The 18,792-nt window shown below is 38.8% G+C and overlaps 1 protein-coding gene across 3 annotated transcripts in view; it reads right to left on the minus strand.

The window, feature by feature from the left end:
• Positions 1–1,240: 1,240 nt before the first annotated feature.
• arhgef7b (Rho guanine nucleotide exchange factor 7b) overlaps positions 1,241–18,792 on the minus strand; it is a 50,795-nt gene continuing 33,243 nt past the window's right edge. For 2 of the 3 annotated variants that reach the window (XM_088913613.1, XM_088913614.1), the window contains 10 exons: positions 18,432–18,578; positions 16,996–17,082; positions 16,624–16,702; positions 15,846–15,985; positions 14,869–15,093; positions 14,035–14,128; positions 12,687–12,776; positions 4,930–5,029; positions 4,259–4,313; positions 1,241–2,652 (listed from right to left, as the gene is read on the minus strand). In XM_088913613.1, coding sequence (XP_088769739.1) covers positions 2,530–2,652; positions 4,259–4,313; positions 4,930–5,029; positions 12,687–12,776; positions 14,035–14,128; positions 14,869–15,093; positions 15,846–15,985; positions 16,624–16,702; positions 16,996–17,082; positions 18,432–18,578 — 1,140 coding nt within the window. In that variant the 3' untranslated portion in view covers positions 1,241–2,529. Of the gene's footprint in view, positions 2,653–4,258; positions 4,314–4,929; positions 5,030–11,106; positions 11,284–12,686; positions 12,777–14,034; positions 14,129–14,868; positions 15,094–15,845; positions 15,986–16,623; positions 16,703–16,995; positions 17,083–18,431; positions 18,579–18,792 lie in introns of all 3 variants that reach the window. The other variant, XM_088913615.1, reaches the window with a different exon arrangement.

The raw sequence follows: 18,792 nt of genomic DNA on the forward strand, positions 1-18,792 counted from the left end.
TGTTTAGAAGTGATCACTGTGTATGGATTAGAATCACACAAATACTTCCACACATGGCACAATGGCTATTTCTGATAAGGTTATACTTGCCTTTCAGTTGTTCCTGAAATGTCACACTTTCAGGCCAGGACAGTAATGAACCCAGGACAGGGTTCTACCTCATCATCATATTTTTAATCTCTTACAGCATATGCAGGTGAGGGAAAAGAGGCATTTTGATAGTACTGCAACTACTGCAGGAGTAAACCCTGATTATGAATAGAAAGAAGAAAAACAACAACAGCAGCCCTTTACACGCATAATAAAACAGACAGTAGATTTTATGAATAACTCCTTTAGCTTTTTGACACAGATAAAAGGAATGTGCTTTTAATATAAGGAGAGAAAGTTTCTTTTAATATTAATGAATTGCCACACATTTTGACAGGAAAATTCATAATTTATCCTGCAAATCCACTGTTTTGTGTGTAGAGAAGTGGATCTCTTGCCTTTAAAGATCATTTGCTTATGATTTGATTTTTTTACTGTCCCCTCAAATCAATATGGTAAAAACAAATTCTTAGTCAATCACACCTGTAGGTTTTCCTATTGAAATTGAGTCCACCGTCCTTGAACAATGTAAACTATCCACCTGGGCTGCTCAGTACTAATACCTGACCATTTTTCGCAACACACCATGTATCTTACGTGGACACTCAATAAATCTTTAACTCAGCACAGATAGACAGGCTAGATAAGATGAATAGCTATCACCAATGTAGTGTATTAAGTAATAGAATTCAGTCTTTTTGTCCTTGTTCAATAGTGTGTCTTAGTCAATATACTCTTTAATATTTTTTTCAATGCCTGTTTCCTGTTGATGGTTTAACCCAATCCTCATTGATGTTGACCTCACATTATGGTTAAGTGTCAGTTTAAGGAAGAAAGTAACTGCTTTTAGCCTAGAGAAAATCTGCTGGTTGTTAATATACAATTAGATCCTGCAGAAGTGTGTTTGTCATAGTTTTTTCTTCCAGGCTTGTTAGAACGGTATGTGCACCTGCTTATAAATTTTAAGGTATGACAATGTATCTTTTTTGTAATGAGGTAGAGAGTAGGTTCTCATTTCTGTTCAATTCTTCAATGTGTTACCTGTAAGAGAAGAAATTTAATTTCTCACCTAGTGTATTTCTTTACCTTGTTGAGAGATCATATCAATTCGAATCCAATTAAACGAAAGCAAAGAAACATCAAAAAAGTCGCTATTTACAAGTTTAATTCACAGAAACATTATTACAAGTTAGTGAGCGGAAACAATAAATACAGTGGTCACAAGTAAGAAAAGTGGGACAGATGGTTGCTGCTAACAAGCAGACATGAAATCTGAAGGACATTCTTTTTTCTGAAAACCTACAGTGCTTATGTGGTGTTTAATTATAGCAAGTTAATTTAAATACATAATTTAGGGGAAAAAATAAAATATTCTTGAAATGTTAGCTACAGACACATTTTCCAGGAATATTTTTTATTTCCCAGGTTGTATCTGATATGTCTAAGGCCAGCAGTGCCTAAAAGGACGGTTTTTTGACCATTACTTACACAAGTAAGCAGTTTTAGGAAAGATGGCCGGAGCATTTTAGAAAAACCATTTCCAAAGTCACAATTTTCAGATATTTACAATATAAAGCTACGTTTTTAGAATCTTGTATGAAAAAATGCAAACCCCACCCCCCCCTTCAAAAAAACTACACATACAGAAAAAAATGAGGTAATTTCCAAACAAAGACAATCTAAAAAAGGTTTGAAACATTGACAATTTACCTGATATCTTTCCAGTATTTATCAGAGTTGTATTGCTATTGCTTTTCCAGAAAAACAAGTTATTTCTGCTGTTCACTTACGTGCTGATCAGACAAACTAGCAGGGTGGTGGAAAATGAAGTGCTCTCAAGTTGAGGCCTAGTAAAGGCTGGGACAGCACGACCTGACGCGCATCTCCCATCTGCCGGTTCAGGAATTGGGATTCCTTTCCACTGCCTCCAAACCCCTCAGTTTCTCCAGGCAGACTGACAAGTAATGTACCTATAATGGGTGGCATTTGTGCAGGCTTTTATCCTTTATTTTACAAGTGGCCATCAGATTGTGATAAAAAAATAAAACAAAAAAAGGAGCAGTTAGAGCTCGCTCGTCCAGATCATACAATTGATATCCAGGACTTTGAACCATCAGCCCCTGGATTAAATGCAGGCTCAGGTAACACAGGTTAAAAGCCCATGCTGTTTGTCAACAGAAGCCTCTGCCAGCATTGTATCAGTCCCCTGAGTGACGCTTTCTTTTTACATTTCTGCATTCCAATATGTTATTGTCATATGGCTCAATCACGATCACAGCATTGGGGATGAATGGCTTGCTGGAAGTCTGAAGGCTCGGGTTAATTTTCATACCGGCTTGCCCTCATTTGACTCAGACCTAGTACATGTTGCAATCTGTTGTGAAGTGTCCTGCTGAAAACAGCCACTCTGCTCTGACTGTAACGCTGCCGCAAATCTCTTTACAGATTGGTCTCATCCCAAGAAGGGTCATTCATATTCTTTAATACTTTCCTCACAATCTTTTCCAATTCTTTGCGGGCCCTTTGTTCCTCTTCAAGAGACTTTTTCATCTTCTTGTTATCCTGTTCAGAACACAGAACATGGGAGTGAATATTTTTCGGTCAAGCAAAGATTCAACCCTGAAGGCCAAGGAACTTTCTAAACCACCCACGGCACAGATCGAGAAAAGGGCACAAAACGTTTTCAAAGACCCTTAATATCGCATTAAGCATAGTGAAGTTTGTCATTAAGAAGTAGGAGGCACCCAGACCCCTCAAAGCTGAGCAGCCAGCAAGGAAGGAGCTGGTTACAATGGCAACTATATGGCCACTGTATGGCCAGCCAGAACTTAGAAACAGTTACAGAGTTCAGAGGCTGAGATGGGAGAAAGTGTCCATCAGCTCCACTCCACAAAGGGCTCTTGTACCGAACTAAAAAGAACCTTTCAAATATTTTTCAAATGTTGCACGAGGTTGGCAAAAAGCACCCAAGCAAGATACTGCAAAAATGTGGCACAATGTTTAGTGGGCAGACAAAACTATAAAAAGTATAAAGTAACCTTTAGGTCTAAACGCAAGGGGTTACACCTGATGCAAACCCAACATAGTGCATCAGTCACTCAACACCATCCCTACTGTCAAGAATGGTGGTGGCAGCAAATTGTCAAAGCTCTGCTTCCCATTAGGAGGGACTAAGAAGCTTCTCAAGACTGATGGGAAAGTAGAAGGAGCTGGAGCAAACTATGGACAAATCTTAAGGAAAACCTTCAGCTTCAGGCCTAAAACTGGGACGGCAGGATTAGGATTCAAAGCTACACTGTAGTGGCTTAAGAATAGTCAAATAAGTTTCCCTAATTGTTTCAGTCCAAGTCCTGACTTGAACCCTATTATGAACCTGTGAAAAAATGCTGTCCACAAGCGTTCCCTAGGCAACCTGAGAGAGCTTGAGTACATCTGCTAAAATGAATGGGCAAAAACTGTAGCATGCTGGTATGAAAAGTTGGTAGTGACTTACCCCCCAAAAATTTGGCTGTAATTACTGCCAAAGGTGCTTCTACCAAACATTGAATTTAAGGGTCTTATCTAATCAACATATTTCAGTTTTTTGTAACATTTTTAGCATCATTTATAGCGCTACATAAGATGTAATGATAAACCAAATCTTATGTCGTCTTCCGCACACATTACGGAATATGTGCACATCCTTGTAAAGCATTACACGTGTGATTATAACGTCTTGTGTAGCAGTTATAAAGGGATTATGATGTCATTATGGAGCAACATTCAAATAAAGCCTTACTTATTATTTGTTTAGTTTTTGCTGATGTTTACTGTAAATTATTTTACCCTGACAAGTCTAGTTTGGACATTCAGGTTTTAAATTAAAAAATAAGTTTAAAAATGTGTAGTGCGCAAATAATATTTCACCCTCGGAATAGTCTGAATACTTTTGCAAGGCCCTGTAACTCTTCCAACTATCACTAACTAAACGTGTCACACAGAAACCCCATCAACCCCATCTTTTTGGCAGAGATTGTGTATTTTAGAAAACAACATCTACTTTCATTTTCTGCATGGTCCAATGATAAAGTGCAGTAAATACTACCTTAACATTTGATATCAGCTTTTGTGACCTCATCTACAAAAAAAATGATATATTACCTTTATAATAGAGCTAATCATTGCCTACCTGTTTTAGTTCTTGTACTTCATCCTTTAATGCATAAACTGTGTCCACAAGGCTCCTTTAAAATTTAAAACATTAGAACATGTTTAAGCATCCAAACAGAAAATACAAAAATAGTACGAAATGTAAGAAGGAATTCAGTCAGTACTACGATACACTAAAAAGTATATACTGCTAAACCAGGAAGAATGCAGCGTTACAATATAAATCAGAATACCAAATTTGGTATAAATATCTAACTGTCTACTAAAATCAGTGTGCTCCTAATCATTAGTATGAGAAATAAAACAGAGTTTCTTTGGTCATGCATAATGTCTGTAGCTACGGCAATTTGTTTCTTAACAAATCAAAAGAATCACTAAGTTCAGGTCTTAAAATCCATGCACAGAGGGAAACTACAAGGTGTTTTTACTTCAGTAACAGTCCCGAGGACAGCCTAGGAGTTAGTCAAGATCATTCTTTCTTTCTTTTTTTCCTTTCACGTGATGTGTACAATCAATTTCAGACAAATGGACAATTCTGTATGGCCTTTCAAGATCGGCTATACGGCTGAACGTCAAACTCAGTTTCCTTTTGTTAATAAAATTTCCCTTGAGGTATATCAGTTCTTTTCCAAGTGCCAGTAAGGGGCGCCTCAGATAAAATACAAAAGTTGTTGAGAGAAACAGTCTTACTTCTCCTCAATGACAGTCTGACCATTGCTTTTGGTTTCTTCCACAATAATCTTCTCCTCTTCAGGAAATAGCATATGAGGGCCTGATTCCTTCCTAGACCCTGTTTTAAAAGAAGAAAGTGTCTGCAGTTTGGTTTCAGTTTGCCGTTTCAGGTAATTGTGTGCTTCTTGTGGTGAAGTTAACAAAGCTGACTACTGAGTAACTCTACATGCAGTGACCCTACACTGTTTACACACATCTCACAAGACAAAAAAAGTGCTGTAAAACCAAGTGCCCAGATCATTTAACCCCTGTTTTTTATTATACCGAAGCAAATATAATTAATGTGTCATCTTAAATAAAACACTCCCCATTCTGTAGCATACAGAAATAACCACAATGGTTTCTTCAGATGTCTTGCAGATTGGATGGTCTTTTTTCTTAAAGGAAGACCAATAAAGGCTGAAGTTCAGGAGCCACAGGTTAGGGAAAAACTCTCCTCCTCATAGTAGCTTTTCCAGTAATTTATAGTCTTTTTCCTCTCGTTGAAGTTTTGTTCTTTTGTTCAACCTGTTTAACAGTCTTTGATGTCTCCATTCTTGTGATGAGCCTTTAAACATCTGCTGTGTATAACAGCACAGAAATAAATACGACAACACAGAAAGACCCCTCTAATTTGTTGTCTTATTACAATAGAATTACAACACTATTATTATGATCGCTAATAACATATTAAGTTGAATGGTAGCATTAAAACAAAAACCACTGCAATATCAGAGAAGCCAAGATAAAACACAGCTGTGGACAGAAGTTTTCACTAGGGATTGACTGATACCAGAAACTTTGGGGGAAGGATTTGATGCTAATACACTAATACCTGCAGGCGAAAACCTGTTAAAAAATCATTACAAACTTTTCTTTTAGGTGGTAGCAAGCAGGCACTACACTTGAGAGACTTAAGAGATCATGAGAGAAACTCTTTTGAATGAGCGGCCATCTAGCTAAAGATGTGCTACATCTCAGACACAGGTTTGAATGAGCAACGATGACTAAAATCCCACACCACAATGGCTGTTAGGAAAGAAATAACACCCCAGGCCTGGGATGCAATTGTATGGTGAAGGAATACCAATGTGTTTGTAAAAATGATCATTTGAGACAGAGAGAGGCACTTAAACAGTATTAACAACATATTGCATGATCCATACAAAGGTCTCCAAAATGAATAGGCATTCTTTATAATTTGGGCATCTTCGTCACTTAATCTAGATTGTGCTCCATTTATTCACTAAGCATCTCTATCTTACATTACATTATCTTAAATTACAATGGCCTTTTTAAACTTATGGTGTGGACAAGGGTATGAGATACTGATTTATCGGCTTTTGGATTTGTTATGGCCGTGCCTAAGTTCAAGTGCCCATCTGCTCCACTGAGGTCCCAGCCCAGTCACCACACAGGAGTCCTGTAGTGTTTATTGTTGCGTGTTTTCCGTAAGATCACTAAAAACATGGACAAAAGCATCTGGTATCCATCTGTTCTGCTACTGAGTTAGTAACTGGTTTTCTAAAGCTTTAATTATAAAACAGACGGTTTATTGCTGGCTGATCATATGCATCAGTGGGAATTACATAGAAGTTTCACTGGAACTTGAGGAAACAGAAACCTCTGTCCATGACTGCATTGTAATTTCCAGAAATATAATTTAGAAATAAATATCACTTCCATTAGAAAACAAATAATTTCAAATGGAACAACACTCCTGTATGAAACACCTCTAACTTTCATAGTACGAATCTGCATTCTGTAACATGTACCATTTTTTCCCATTTTCAATATAAATCATTGTACCACAATCTAACAAAAGAAATATTTATTTAAAAGGGTATATTACAACGTTGATTACGTTTTTGTTATATATGTGTATATATAACAAACACAAATACACATACTGTACAATAAATATGTAACATTCAAATATACATACAATGTTTATACAAGGCTGTTACCTATTCAGAGGGCTCTCGAGCCAAATGATAGAATTCAGTCACAAAGATCATCACACAATATCACGACTAGCTTATTGTCAGCTCAAATACTCACACCATGTTTGGCAAGACAATCCGTGTGGCAGACACTGTATATACAAAGAATATAAATTTAAAAAAAAAACATTTAGATTTTTTTGGTTCCTGTTGTACGTTTCAAATTGGACCGGCTAGAAACCCATCATCTGTCATTGTATTGTACACTTCCACAATACACATGCTGCCACTGTATTGAGTTCAGAGCCTCTTTGTGATAATCCCTTAGCCTTGCACTGGTTGTGTAACCTTTTCTTTTTTACTTTGTCATAAACACTTTGCCCTTCTAGGCAGTCCACTTTAAATATTAAATTTAAATGCAGACCTTGCCCTTTCCTGCTATATCTGTGGATTAAAATTCAAGAGGGACTGCAGGTGCACTGGGTAAGCCTTTGGACTTACAACTGACTGTGGGTGGTTATGTCCCCACTTCTGTACCCCTGAGTGAGGTACTTTACCCCAGTTGCTCCAGTCCTCCCTGCTGTATAAGTAAGGACCTGCAATGGACTCACATCTCCTCTAGGGGGCAGTCATGTGTCCTCAGTCTTCTCAACACTATGCAAATCAAGATGAGCTGCTGAGCTACTGTGCTCTGGTGTGGACCTTGCCTTAAAATACCTTAACCATTTAAATTTGTTCCACACTCTGTCATTGACCGCCTGGGGGCATTTTCTAATTGGGGAATTGGTTCACAAATTTTCATACTGGTGCACACGACTGACATTACTGTTAATAACATTTAGGAGACAAATACTTAATTAGGAGTAAAAGGAAGTTAAATATTAAACACAATATTGAGGGCCACTACAAGCTAGATTCTCTAGCTGTTCACAGGTGTACAAAATCTCAGCTTATTAAACAATTTAAGAACTCACAAAACAATAATATTCGTTCCTCAACTACCCTCTACGGGGATCTTTTTAATAAAACATCCTCTTATGGTCTCTGTGTACTCCATCTCTAGGATCTATAAATCTGTAGTTTAAGTAAGTCCTTTATTCAAACATATTTACAATGACAACCAGGTGTGTGTACACTCAGGGTGTATGCCAGTTCTTAATAGAGGCACCAGAACAGTGAAAATCAACATCCAAAACACGGAGTAGGATGACTATAACATGAGTCCTGCAATAGAAAGATGCAAAAATCCTAACTGTCCCCTAACTGTTTCAAGTTGGTAAAAGAGTTGAGGCTAGGAAGATAATGTAAACTAAATTGAAAATTACCAAGACTTTATAAAATTGCATATATACACAAATACACATATAAATAAAAGTTGAGGTCCTTATTTAAATAAATCATTCCTTTTGAAGTATAAATTGCTGTAATTGAAATCAATAGTCCATTATTGGACTACAGACAGTCAAGTGTAAATATCACTGTGGGTCACTGGAGTTGCTGAAGACCACAAACAAATATTTGCAATCCTAAAATACTCTAAAGCAGAAAAAAAACTTTACTTCCACAAAATTTCTTCAGTTCCACAAGAGTTTTTCTGTTTTTCTTCTCTCTGCTCGTGTAAAATGCATTCAACACTACAAGCTCTATATACAAAATATTACACAATATTCTTACAACACTAACACTTCTAGTTATACAAATGAACTGCACTCTTTTTCAGTTTAGTCAAACAAATTAAGACAAGTACAGGGCTCCAGGCATTTCAGACAGCCAACTGCATATACTGCTGGAAATGGCACTATTTTGATAAATTCTTCATTAAGAAAAGAGCAAAGAATATGCACATTCTCACAAATTATTTGGCTCCTACGTCACCTTTTCTGACATCTTGCAAACAGTCTAACAAATGTATGAAACCGTGATGTTAATCATGCTCAACTGACATTATTGACCATGTTTATTGAACATAAACTCAATACAAACTAAAAGTTTATTACCAAAACATACTGAAACAACCTAAACGTGTAAGCCTTCAAAAATACTGAAAGATTTTACACTTGGAGTGTAACACTCACCTGAAGGTTATCCTTTTGCACTGTGCAGGACAGATTACATAATGACACGGATTTTCTGCTTTTTCATTGCCTCTACACGTTTTGACTGTACCAGTGTCAAAGCAGATATTTATAACTGTCATTTTGACCACTGAAATTCGGAGCCAAACTCTGTCTTGTGTCTTCTATATTCTGCCTCCTAGACTGATCCTGTTTTTGGCAGATCACTAGATATCTGAGGTATCATCAGCACAGGCAATATTTCAACAAAACCTCAAGGACACTTTTGCAGCTTATGACCCAAGCATCATTCTTCCATTGCTCAATACTGTAGGTGTTGAACCACTGCATCTCCCTGCTTTGGTGAAATACTCTCTAAGAGGCAATCGTTCTTCAGTAAGAAAGGCGGTGAAAGGTCTACAAGGCTCATATAAAAGGAGTTAATTTGAGTCACTCTCTCCAATCGGTAATGTTATGTCACTTCTTAGCTTTTTCCCCCCATGCAAAGCTCAGTAACCCAGCATTCAATAAAGCAATTTAAACTGTTTCAAGACAGAAAGCCTCTTTCCAGAGAACAACTGGAAAATAAACCCAAATACCACAATTTTACCAAAGTCCCATTCAGATGATAGGACCCATGCCACTATGACAACAATATCGGTATTGCAAGAAACCTACTGGTAGAGCACAAGCTCATTGTAAAAGCTTGTAGACTCTGTTCTTTCAGCACTAACTGCAGCGTTCACCCTGTGGTTCTAAAACACAGATTTCACCTCATCACAGTGTTTCATTCTGCACTGTCTTCCTCCAAATGCCAGCATACCATAAGGAATGGTACCAAAGTATTTTTCCACAGAAAACGTTTAAGAAGATGTGGGCTTTTTGGAAGAGGAAACAGATACTTCTTGGCAACTAAAATTAAGTTTTACATTCTTCTGTTATTAACGCTGAAGAAGATTAAATACTGAATTATGAGCTGCCTTTCACAAGTGTGTATATGAGCTTCGTAAGTGTTCAACTGTGACAACCAAGACAAAATACCATTTACTAGAGAAGCTAAAGCCCTCACATAAACTGCAGATGTTTTAAGAGTGCTTCTGTAAATTGAGAGAATGACAATTGTGTAGTGGCAGATTATTTGAGACTTAAAACTTTAAGAATAACAACACAGCTAAAAAATGATAGTAACCTCAACACGTCAAGTGATGTGCAATTAAACTGTGATTTCCGAATCCCAAAATTGTTTTATGTGCAGTGTATTGCATGTGTTGATGATACAATGACAGAATAATACCTGTCCTTTGTACAGGAGGTTGTGACTCTTTACAAGGCCCTCTAATTACACCACTACTGGAAATAAAGACTGAAGTGAGAAAAAACGAGGACACAAACAGTGCAAAGAGAAGGAACACGTGCTAGGATGCCACAAATGTGTCATCTTGGGTATTCAGTACAAACTCATAAATGGAATGCAATATTATTGCACTACCAGTCGTACATATATGTACACAGTATATTTCCCGAAGGACCTGGGATCTAACATTGACAGACATTTGCCAGACAGTGATGAAACATTTCCTGAAGTACTGTAAATTCATGTATTATAAATTAAGAAAGCAGTTCTATGGTTAAAAATGGACTGGAATATTATTCATTTAGGAAACGAGACAAAATATTTAGTTATGTTCAAATCTGTTTAAAACCTACTAATTACAAAGGCCAGTTTTAATATATCCTGTATATCATAGTGATCTACACTAGTATCTTTTTTTGAACCAATGAGTTGTAGTCCGGTAAGCGTGCCACACATACAGGGGGACACTGTGTGCATATACACTGGTAAAATTCACTTCAGGACACACTACAGTATACTTACACACAGCAAAATCTAGAGACGTCTCTTCTACAGCACGCCTGAATTTCAGTCAGAATGCCCCCATTCCAAGACCTACCCACCCTCACTCCCCACCATCCCCAGCAGAACGGGGCAAAAATGAAAGAGCATCAAAAGCAGGGGGGGAGGGAACACCCGACTGCAGAAAGGAAAGGGCACAGAAACGGTAAACAGTCAACGCAACAGGCAGTTGTTAAGTAACAAAAAGGAGAAAAAAAAGGAGTGCTTTAGTTCTGATGAGAGATATATGAGCAGCAGCTCTTACGAGTTGTAGAACCCATTCTGTAACTATGGGCTGTCCATATACTGTCATAGTCTGAGTCTTCTGAGAGGTCGGAGGGCTCCAGGCGGGACAGACTACTGCGACGACCCAGCGATTCTAGACTGGACTGGTCATCGTCAGCCAAGACGTGATTATGCATCAGGTCAGTGCCTTGCCATGCTAGGGGGTAGTGTGGGCAATATGAAATCATAGGAATGGGGGGGAGGGGGTGGGGGGGGGTAAAGGGAATATAAAAGAGGGAGTAAAATGGACAAAATCAACAAAAAAGGGGGCAGTGAAAGCAACAAACACAAGGAAATGAAAATGAACAAACGGAACAACAGAAAAGAGAACAACGCAACAGAAAAGTGAAGGGAAAAGAGAAGGAGAAGAGAAAACACGGTTAGAAATGTGGCAGGACAGCGAGGCAGATCAATGCGCCACGCTCTGCGGGCTACGGAAGAAACTCCAGAAACAGATCACAGAAGAGTCGGTCCTGCCCAGACTGATCATGTGGAAAAGGCCCCTCTTTGTGCCCTCTGGGACGGCATGTTTGACAGGAAATAGGGGGGGGAGGATTAAAAATCCAGTCAAGTTATGCTCCGCAGAGTGACCCCAAGAAGCACCAGGTGTGAATGTTCAGTGTTAGTACAGGAAGTAAGGAGAGGGGTTAAAGCAGACTTCCTGACGAGCCTGAGGCAAACAGTAGAACATATTCATTCCCCTAAGAGACCATCAAGGGAAATTTGCAAAAAGGTCACGTTATAACAGTTAATACCTCAGGACTGAACTGAATCATTGGCTTTAAGTGCTGTGCATCATCCTTCATGGACATCTGGGGAAAATCTCAGAATATTGTCAGAATGATGACTTGGCAAAAGTATTACTGTATATGGCGCGCGCTGGTGCATTTAACCTCTACTGGGGCTTTCTTATTCAAAGACCTCAAATTCAAATTTGACATGTATATATTTCCATTATTCCCGATTTGATCTGGTTTTGATTCGGTTTCCACAGCCAATATCGTTCTTTTTACTTTTCAGCGTGGAATTAATCTTTACTTGTGCGTTGTACATTTAAGTAAAGTACGTCCATACAGGTTTTTGAATAGCAATGGATAAGAAACATAGTTTAAATAACAATACAATTTATATAACTGGACGATTCTAAATCATCAAGTACAAAATATCTGAAATAAAGACAGATTTTAAGAAAGGAGAAGCCATTAGGTGCTCCAATAATTTACAGACTTTCAGCGTGCAGTCACAATCCCATCTGCCATCTGACCAGTTTGTGAATAATTTAATGAAGGTTTTAATTTAAACTAACCTGAATATTTAATCTATATTTAATTTAATCAATTTTGTTAACAAAGCAATAATGAAGAGATCTACTTGCCAATTCTTCTTTTTATATCAAGAACCAGCACCAATTTTCTGAAATAAACTGCCAACTTTCGGGTTTACGCCAAACTCTTAACTAATCGTTAAAAGATGTGGATGCATCCGAAACAATTCAAGTAGATGAGAAGAAAGATCACATTTCACATGTTGAAAGCCACCAAGCAGAGTTTAAGGACTTACTTGAATTGAGCGTCTGTCGGGTTTTGGCACTAGTGCAGTAAGCCTCTATGACTTTGAGAATTTGTGCGTCTTCCTCTAATGCTGCCGTACCTGCAAAAAATAATAAAAAGCCCCCGCTAACGTGATGAATGCAGCTCTGCGCTAACCCCAGCAGGGCTTGATCTTGGCTTCAGAGCCACACAGTACCACTCTACTACAACACTGAGCTCCACTACTACAAAATACCAGATCAGCCGCAGAAGAATTCGACACTGTCCACTGTTCGCGGGTGGTGATGACTGGCCCAGTACCTCTGAGCCCCTTTAGACGAACAGCTGATCAGCCCTCTCAAATGAGGCTGAATTCAAACATTCTAAAAATGATTATAAACCAGAGACCATTCTTTACATTCTTCAAGGCATTTAAAGCCTTTCAAAAGTTTCAATCCTGTGTCTTTTAAAAGGACAGCATCAGTGACAGTTTATGAAAGAGAAATCATTCATCTGTTATTTTTATTGTCAATACAGAATGCATAGTAAGTTTCAAGACTATATACTTAACAGTTCTTATTTGCAAATGTTGGGGAAAGAGATTTAAATTACCTGTGAAAATGCTTACAAGAAAGCACCACAACCAAATCAAGAAATATGTCATTGTATGTTCTGACTTCTGAGGCAATATTGCCTGATACACAGATGGAAAAGAAAAAGAAACTAGTCTTTGAAACCATCGGGCATTACTTTAAGACATTTTTTGGACTCTTAATAACTATAATTTTGAAAATATTGTCTCCTTAACCATTTAAAACAAAAAATAATGAGTTTAATAATAGAGATAATGTGGCATGATGACACATTCACAAAAGGGGTAGTTTATAACGTATGTAGAGACAGTACCGGAGAAACAAACTTCTGCTTCCAAACTACTTCTGCTTCCAAATTTACTACAACCCAGGGCGTGTTATTAAATTAAAAGAAAACAAAAGAATGCACGTGCACTGTGATACCTCTTTGAACATCAGAAATAAGTGAACACAGTCTCTGCAATCAAAGAAACACACCATACTTATCTTCAAAATATTAACGTCATTAACCATGTCCAACCATTACAAAAATTTTTGCTTTATAAAACAACACCAAAGTATAGTTATTTATACTCAAATGTAAAGTTAATTTCTCCATGTTTAATATTTAAGTATTGAACAGAAGAAAATTTAGTGAAAAAGTGTTTATATTCAGCCTAGAGAAACAGCACAATTATCTATCAATGTAGACAGGAGCTAGGAAAAGCATCTGGACATACTGGGTCTTACTGAGTTCATTTGTCATTACATTGTCAAAAGCACCAGCTACAGCAATGACGCACTCACTTTTTCTCAAGGCAAACTCCTCGTCGGATGGTTTCCTCTCCGGCTTGCGTTTGGGAAGCAGCTTCTTCATGGTTTTAGGGCTTTTACTGAGATCCTTCGATAAAGCAAAAAACAAATAGGGAATGAGAACTGCTGTTCCAGCTACAATGTCATGTATCTTGTTGAGAGATTTGTGCCAAAGAGTGAGGAAAGGGAGCAAGGTGCTGGGATCATTCACTTAACTGGGTTTAGCTAATGACTCAATGTCGACCCTGGCCTAATGACTCAATGTTGAAACCAAAGAAGTTACAGCAAATTTAATTTCTATGTCTACATTTCTGCTTGCACAAGAACAGACCATCTGATACATGGTCCACCATCTGTTTCAGAAATCCTGCCAGATTAACATGTAGTACAGCTTCAGGAAGCCAAGTAGTAACGACGCACGTGCTGTCCTTGAATCTGTTCCAAAATACAGGTAGTAGTTTCCTCACTGGGCTCTTTCACCTGCATTTTCCCCGTGTTTGCCTCATTTCACATCCAGATACTGTGCGTTTTGTGTAATCCCCTGCTCTTCTTCCAACTAGGAAGCTGTTTACTATCCCAATCCCTTATTCTTATAAAAAGCTGGAAAGGAGATTTCTTAACTGCGAACTGCACAAACTTGTGGCTGGAAACACAAGGGCACGATATTCTAATCCCCGCCAGTGAGGCAGCCTACACTGAAACCTCTGAAACACATCTTTTTGCAGTACCACAAAAGCTGATGAACCCCTTTTTTTTCACAGGATGCAAATCAGGCCTTACTTCGTGGGACTGATATTCTCGTAAACAAAACAGTCCGGTAAGACGTACCTCCTTGTAGCCGAGAGCTGCAGAGGGCCGGAGTGGAGGTGCTGGCCGCAGGCAGCTCAGGCTCCATGGTTTTTGGGTCTTAGGGGGCTCCAGGGGACCCCACATCATTGTACTATGGGGGGTCCCGTGGGAGGAGGGGTGCGGGAGAGTGTGGTAGGCCGGCGCCACTGTCACTGGCCTGTTCTCGGAATGTCTGCCGGACGGGGTGACCGGGTGAGAAGGAAGCTGGGGAGATAAGAAAGGATGAGTTACGTCACTAACACTCCAGAGGAAATCCCTTCTATAACTTCCAAACTGGCGGGCTTCAATTACGTTACCTTTCATTGAAATTCAAAGCAACCATTCCTATGTATTTTCTCCTGTTCTGATACTGGACATTTATAAGCTTTGTGACCATATAGCGTGCTCTACCTTCACAAGGTTCTTCCTTGGGTTTTTCAATCAAACCCAGGGTTCCTATCTGTGATACAAATTGGAAAAGTACTTCAGAGGTTTTTAAACCAATTAATCTTTCTCCATGAACAGTTGCTAGAAATCTTCAAATTCCCTCCAGTGTACAGGAGGGAGGCTTAGTTGTGTATACAGAATTGCTGAATTTCCTATCGATAATGAAGTCGGTACAAATCAAACGAAACAAGAGGAACAATAATGTAAAACAAACTTCTGCGGGCAGTTTAAAAATCAACTGTCTGAAATTCAAGAGCCTCTATATTCCGGGCCCTTGTTATTCCAGCCCAGCAGAGTTGGGAATGAATACGCCCTGGAGGAAGAAGGACCAGACCACCACAGTGTATTCATCTCACTCCTGTTGTATAACAACAACGACAAACCTTTTCAATGTGTTTAATGAACAACTGCCTTTTTTTGGATACTACAAAAGCCTCGCGTGGGTCTCCCGGCACGATTAAGTCTAAACTGAAATTCACTCTAGTCCAGCTTTCCATTTACTTCGAGCCCCTCGACCCACTGAGACTTACTGTGTGGCAGGGCACGGACTGTGGTTTGATAGTAGGGGTGCCCATGGTGGTGACTTTAGTTTGTTTCTGCAGGTGATCCACCCAGTCCTGCAGATCCTGCTGGTTGTTGCAGGACACCAGTATACGTTCTATCATATTCCCTGCAGCACAAAAATTATATTCAGCATATAGAACAAAATGCCACTTAGCTGGCAGAACATCTTCATTGGTCAGTCAGGCGATAGTTTCAATGACATAGCCACAGAGCTATCTTGTACCTTAAAACTACTCTAATTCCACTTCTACAAGCATGAAAACAGGCATTATTTGCTTTTTTGTAACTTCTCCTGGCATTTTGCCCAACCAGATCGCTACATAAACGCTGTATATAACTGGGCTCAGTCTCTGTAAATAATATTTGGAAGGATTAGTAATGTCTGTAAGGATTAATGCCATGGTTCTTGACCCAAGGTACAAGTCTCAAAGACTGTCCAGAAGGTTCCCAGAAACAAACTGAAAACCATTTCACCCCAAGGCTTGCGGCATGTAAGCTGTTTCTTAACACTACATCATTTCAGAACAATTTATAATAATATTTTATTGTAGTTTTGCTTTTATGTTTAATCTGAGAGTGCATATCAGGAATGACTGATGCTGAGAGGAGTCATAAGCAAAAAGGGTTGATAACCATGGGTGTAATGGCCAAAGAAATGTGGAATTACAGCTGCTTGCATATTTTTTTAAAAGTAACCCATACTTCACTTTTATTGCTTGACTTTCATATAGGCTTACAACTTACCAGAAATTTCAAAAGCGTTTTTCTGAGTTTCACTATCTTCTAGTTTGGAGATTGTCATTCCTGTTAGCGGCAGTTTACCCTAGAAAGAGCAATACACGACATATTACCATTATATTCAGCAGTGGGGGCGCAGATAGCGCCACAGAAAAGCATTCTGTGAAACAGAGAGATTAACGTGTCCAAGGGCTTTCACTAAAAAATTTAAACGAAACATGTTAGCAATTGCACTTGATGTATTGTTTCTTTCAGAAACATTAAAACACATTGTTGCAGGCTGCCACAGAGCGATGCAAATGTGAAGATCAAGTGAATCACAGACCACAGGCTGTCTTGTGAGAGAGAGGTCCACTGTCAGTCACAGAAGTGCCTCACCTGATAAATGAAGCCACTCATTCTGGGGCTGGCAGACAGCATCAGTAATACATGTGGAAACAGCAGAAGGTATCGCTCGTTTTTTTCCTGAAAAGGAGAGTGAATTAAAAAGAAACTGCAACGCTATTTTTATATTTCTGGGTTAGAACGAATCAGCATTGATAAATGCATTTCACACCACAATAAAAGTGACAGACACAGTAACATGCAAAACCTCATATTACATCACAAAATAGACAAAATTTCCACGTATGCACTGAGACATATTCTGCAATGCAGAATGAGGGAAGAAAATTTCCAGTGCAGTGAAGTGGCCCTAATAAACTACAAACAAGCAGTCTTGTGAATACATCTTTTTTTAGCCAATAGAAATATTACTCTCAATTTTGAGACAGTTTTGCTGACATATACTGCTTACTTGTTATCTCTGCATGCAGATCACATTGGAACATTTCTGCAGTGAAATATCTGCTGCACAACATGTACTGATTTGCTTGTACAACTTATTACATTACAGGGACTAGTGAGCAGGAAGGGCCCCTTCACTTCACAATTCTCGTGAACTCTTGCTCTCGCCCATGGCGAGACCAGGGGTTTGTGACAACATCGCAACTTACCATACTTTCACAATGTTCAGGATTTAATTCGAAATTTGTAAAATCTTTCTGTAACATCAATAATATAATGTCCAAACCAAGAGATTTAATAATTTGCTAAAGGAGATTTTGTACCTACATTTTGGAACCATGGACATTAGGAGAGAAACCAGACTTCTATCTATAGGACTAACATTTGTTGCTGATCATCATTTTCTGATGTTTACTTAATCTAGTGCTAAGATGCTTTCACATGACTTCAGAGTGAGCTGGTATTTTCAAGCCATGCTGGGCTGAATTTTCAGGAAAAAAATGAAGCAGAAACTAATTCAAGCTAATCATGGAAAGGAAAAAATGGCAAATAATTGCAACAACACAAATCACCCCACTTTCAGGGATCAACAGTTTGTCCAGACAACTACACGGTTATATAGGAAGAGTGACTGTCACATCCTAATCCAGCCCAAATCTATCCAGAGAATGCTTTAGTTTGCTCAGTTTCATCCAATGAGATAACCTATATAATGAACTTTTTAAACAGGTTTCTTTCTGAGCTTAACATAATAAATTACATCTGTGGATATTTTACTGAACATCCGCAGCATACCTTAAAGAATAGAATCAAAAGGTATTCTCGGGATCTTATTATATCAATTGTACAGAAATATATATGCTTTTATATCTTTGCCTCGATGCTCTCAGCCTTTGATTCTAGTCTGTTGGTGGTTGCAGGTGGCCACATCCCATGATAGCAAGAGTGACCAGACAAGCAGCCCGTTGGTGACAACTGAGACAAAGGTTCACTGAGAAGGCAAAGTCGTGATTTTAATAGTGATCTACCTCACTTCCGGCACACTGGATCATGACGTGGGACATGTAGATGACGGAGCCCAGGGTCTTAATGTCTTCTCCCTCCCAGCTCCGGATCGACTCTGTCAGGATCTGCAGCTCCAGCTCCTTCCTCTTGCGCACCTCCTGACACTGTGCCTGTCACAGGAACCATCACGTATAGCTCATTAACTACAGAGGCATCTTCACCTTCGAACTGTGCAGAGCACTGCTGCAACACCAGGTCCAGGTACAGTATACGTGACCTCTAACACTTTGGTGTGCGTATAAGATCCTTCTGTACACTGCGAGGGTTTGCTCAAACTTTTATCCAAGCTGGGGACTTCCACGTCCACATTTAGAGCATTTTAGA

Source organism: Atractosteus spatula, chromosome 4, assembly GCF_055471065.1.
Source record: "Atractosteus spatula isolate fAtrSpa1 chromosome 4, fAtrSpa1.hap1, whole genome shotgun sequence".
In the NCBI taxonomy this organism is placed as follows: domain Eukaryota; kingdom Metazoa; phylum Chordata; class Actinopteri; order Semionotiformes; family Lepisosteidae; genus Atractosteus; species Atractosteus spatula.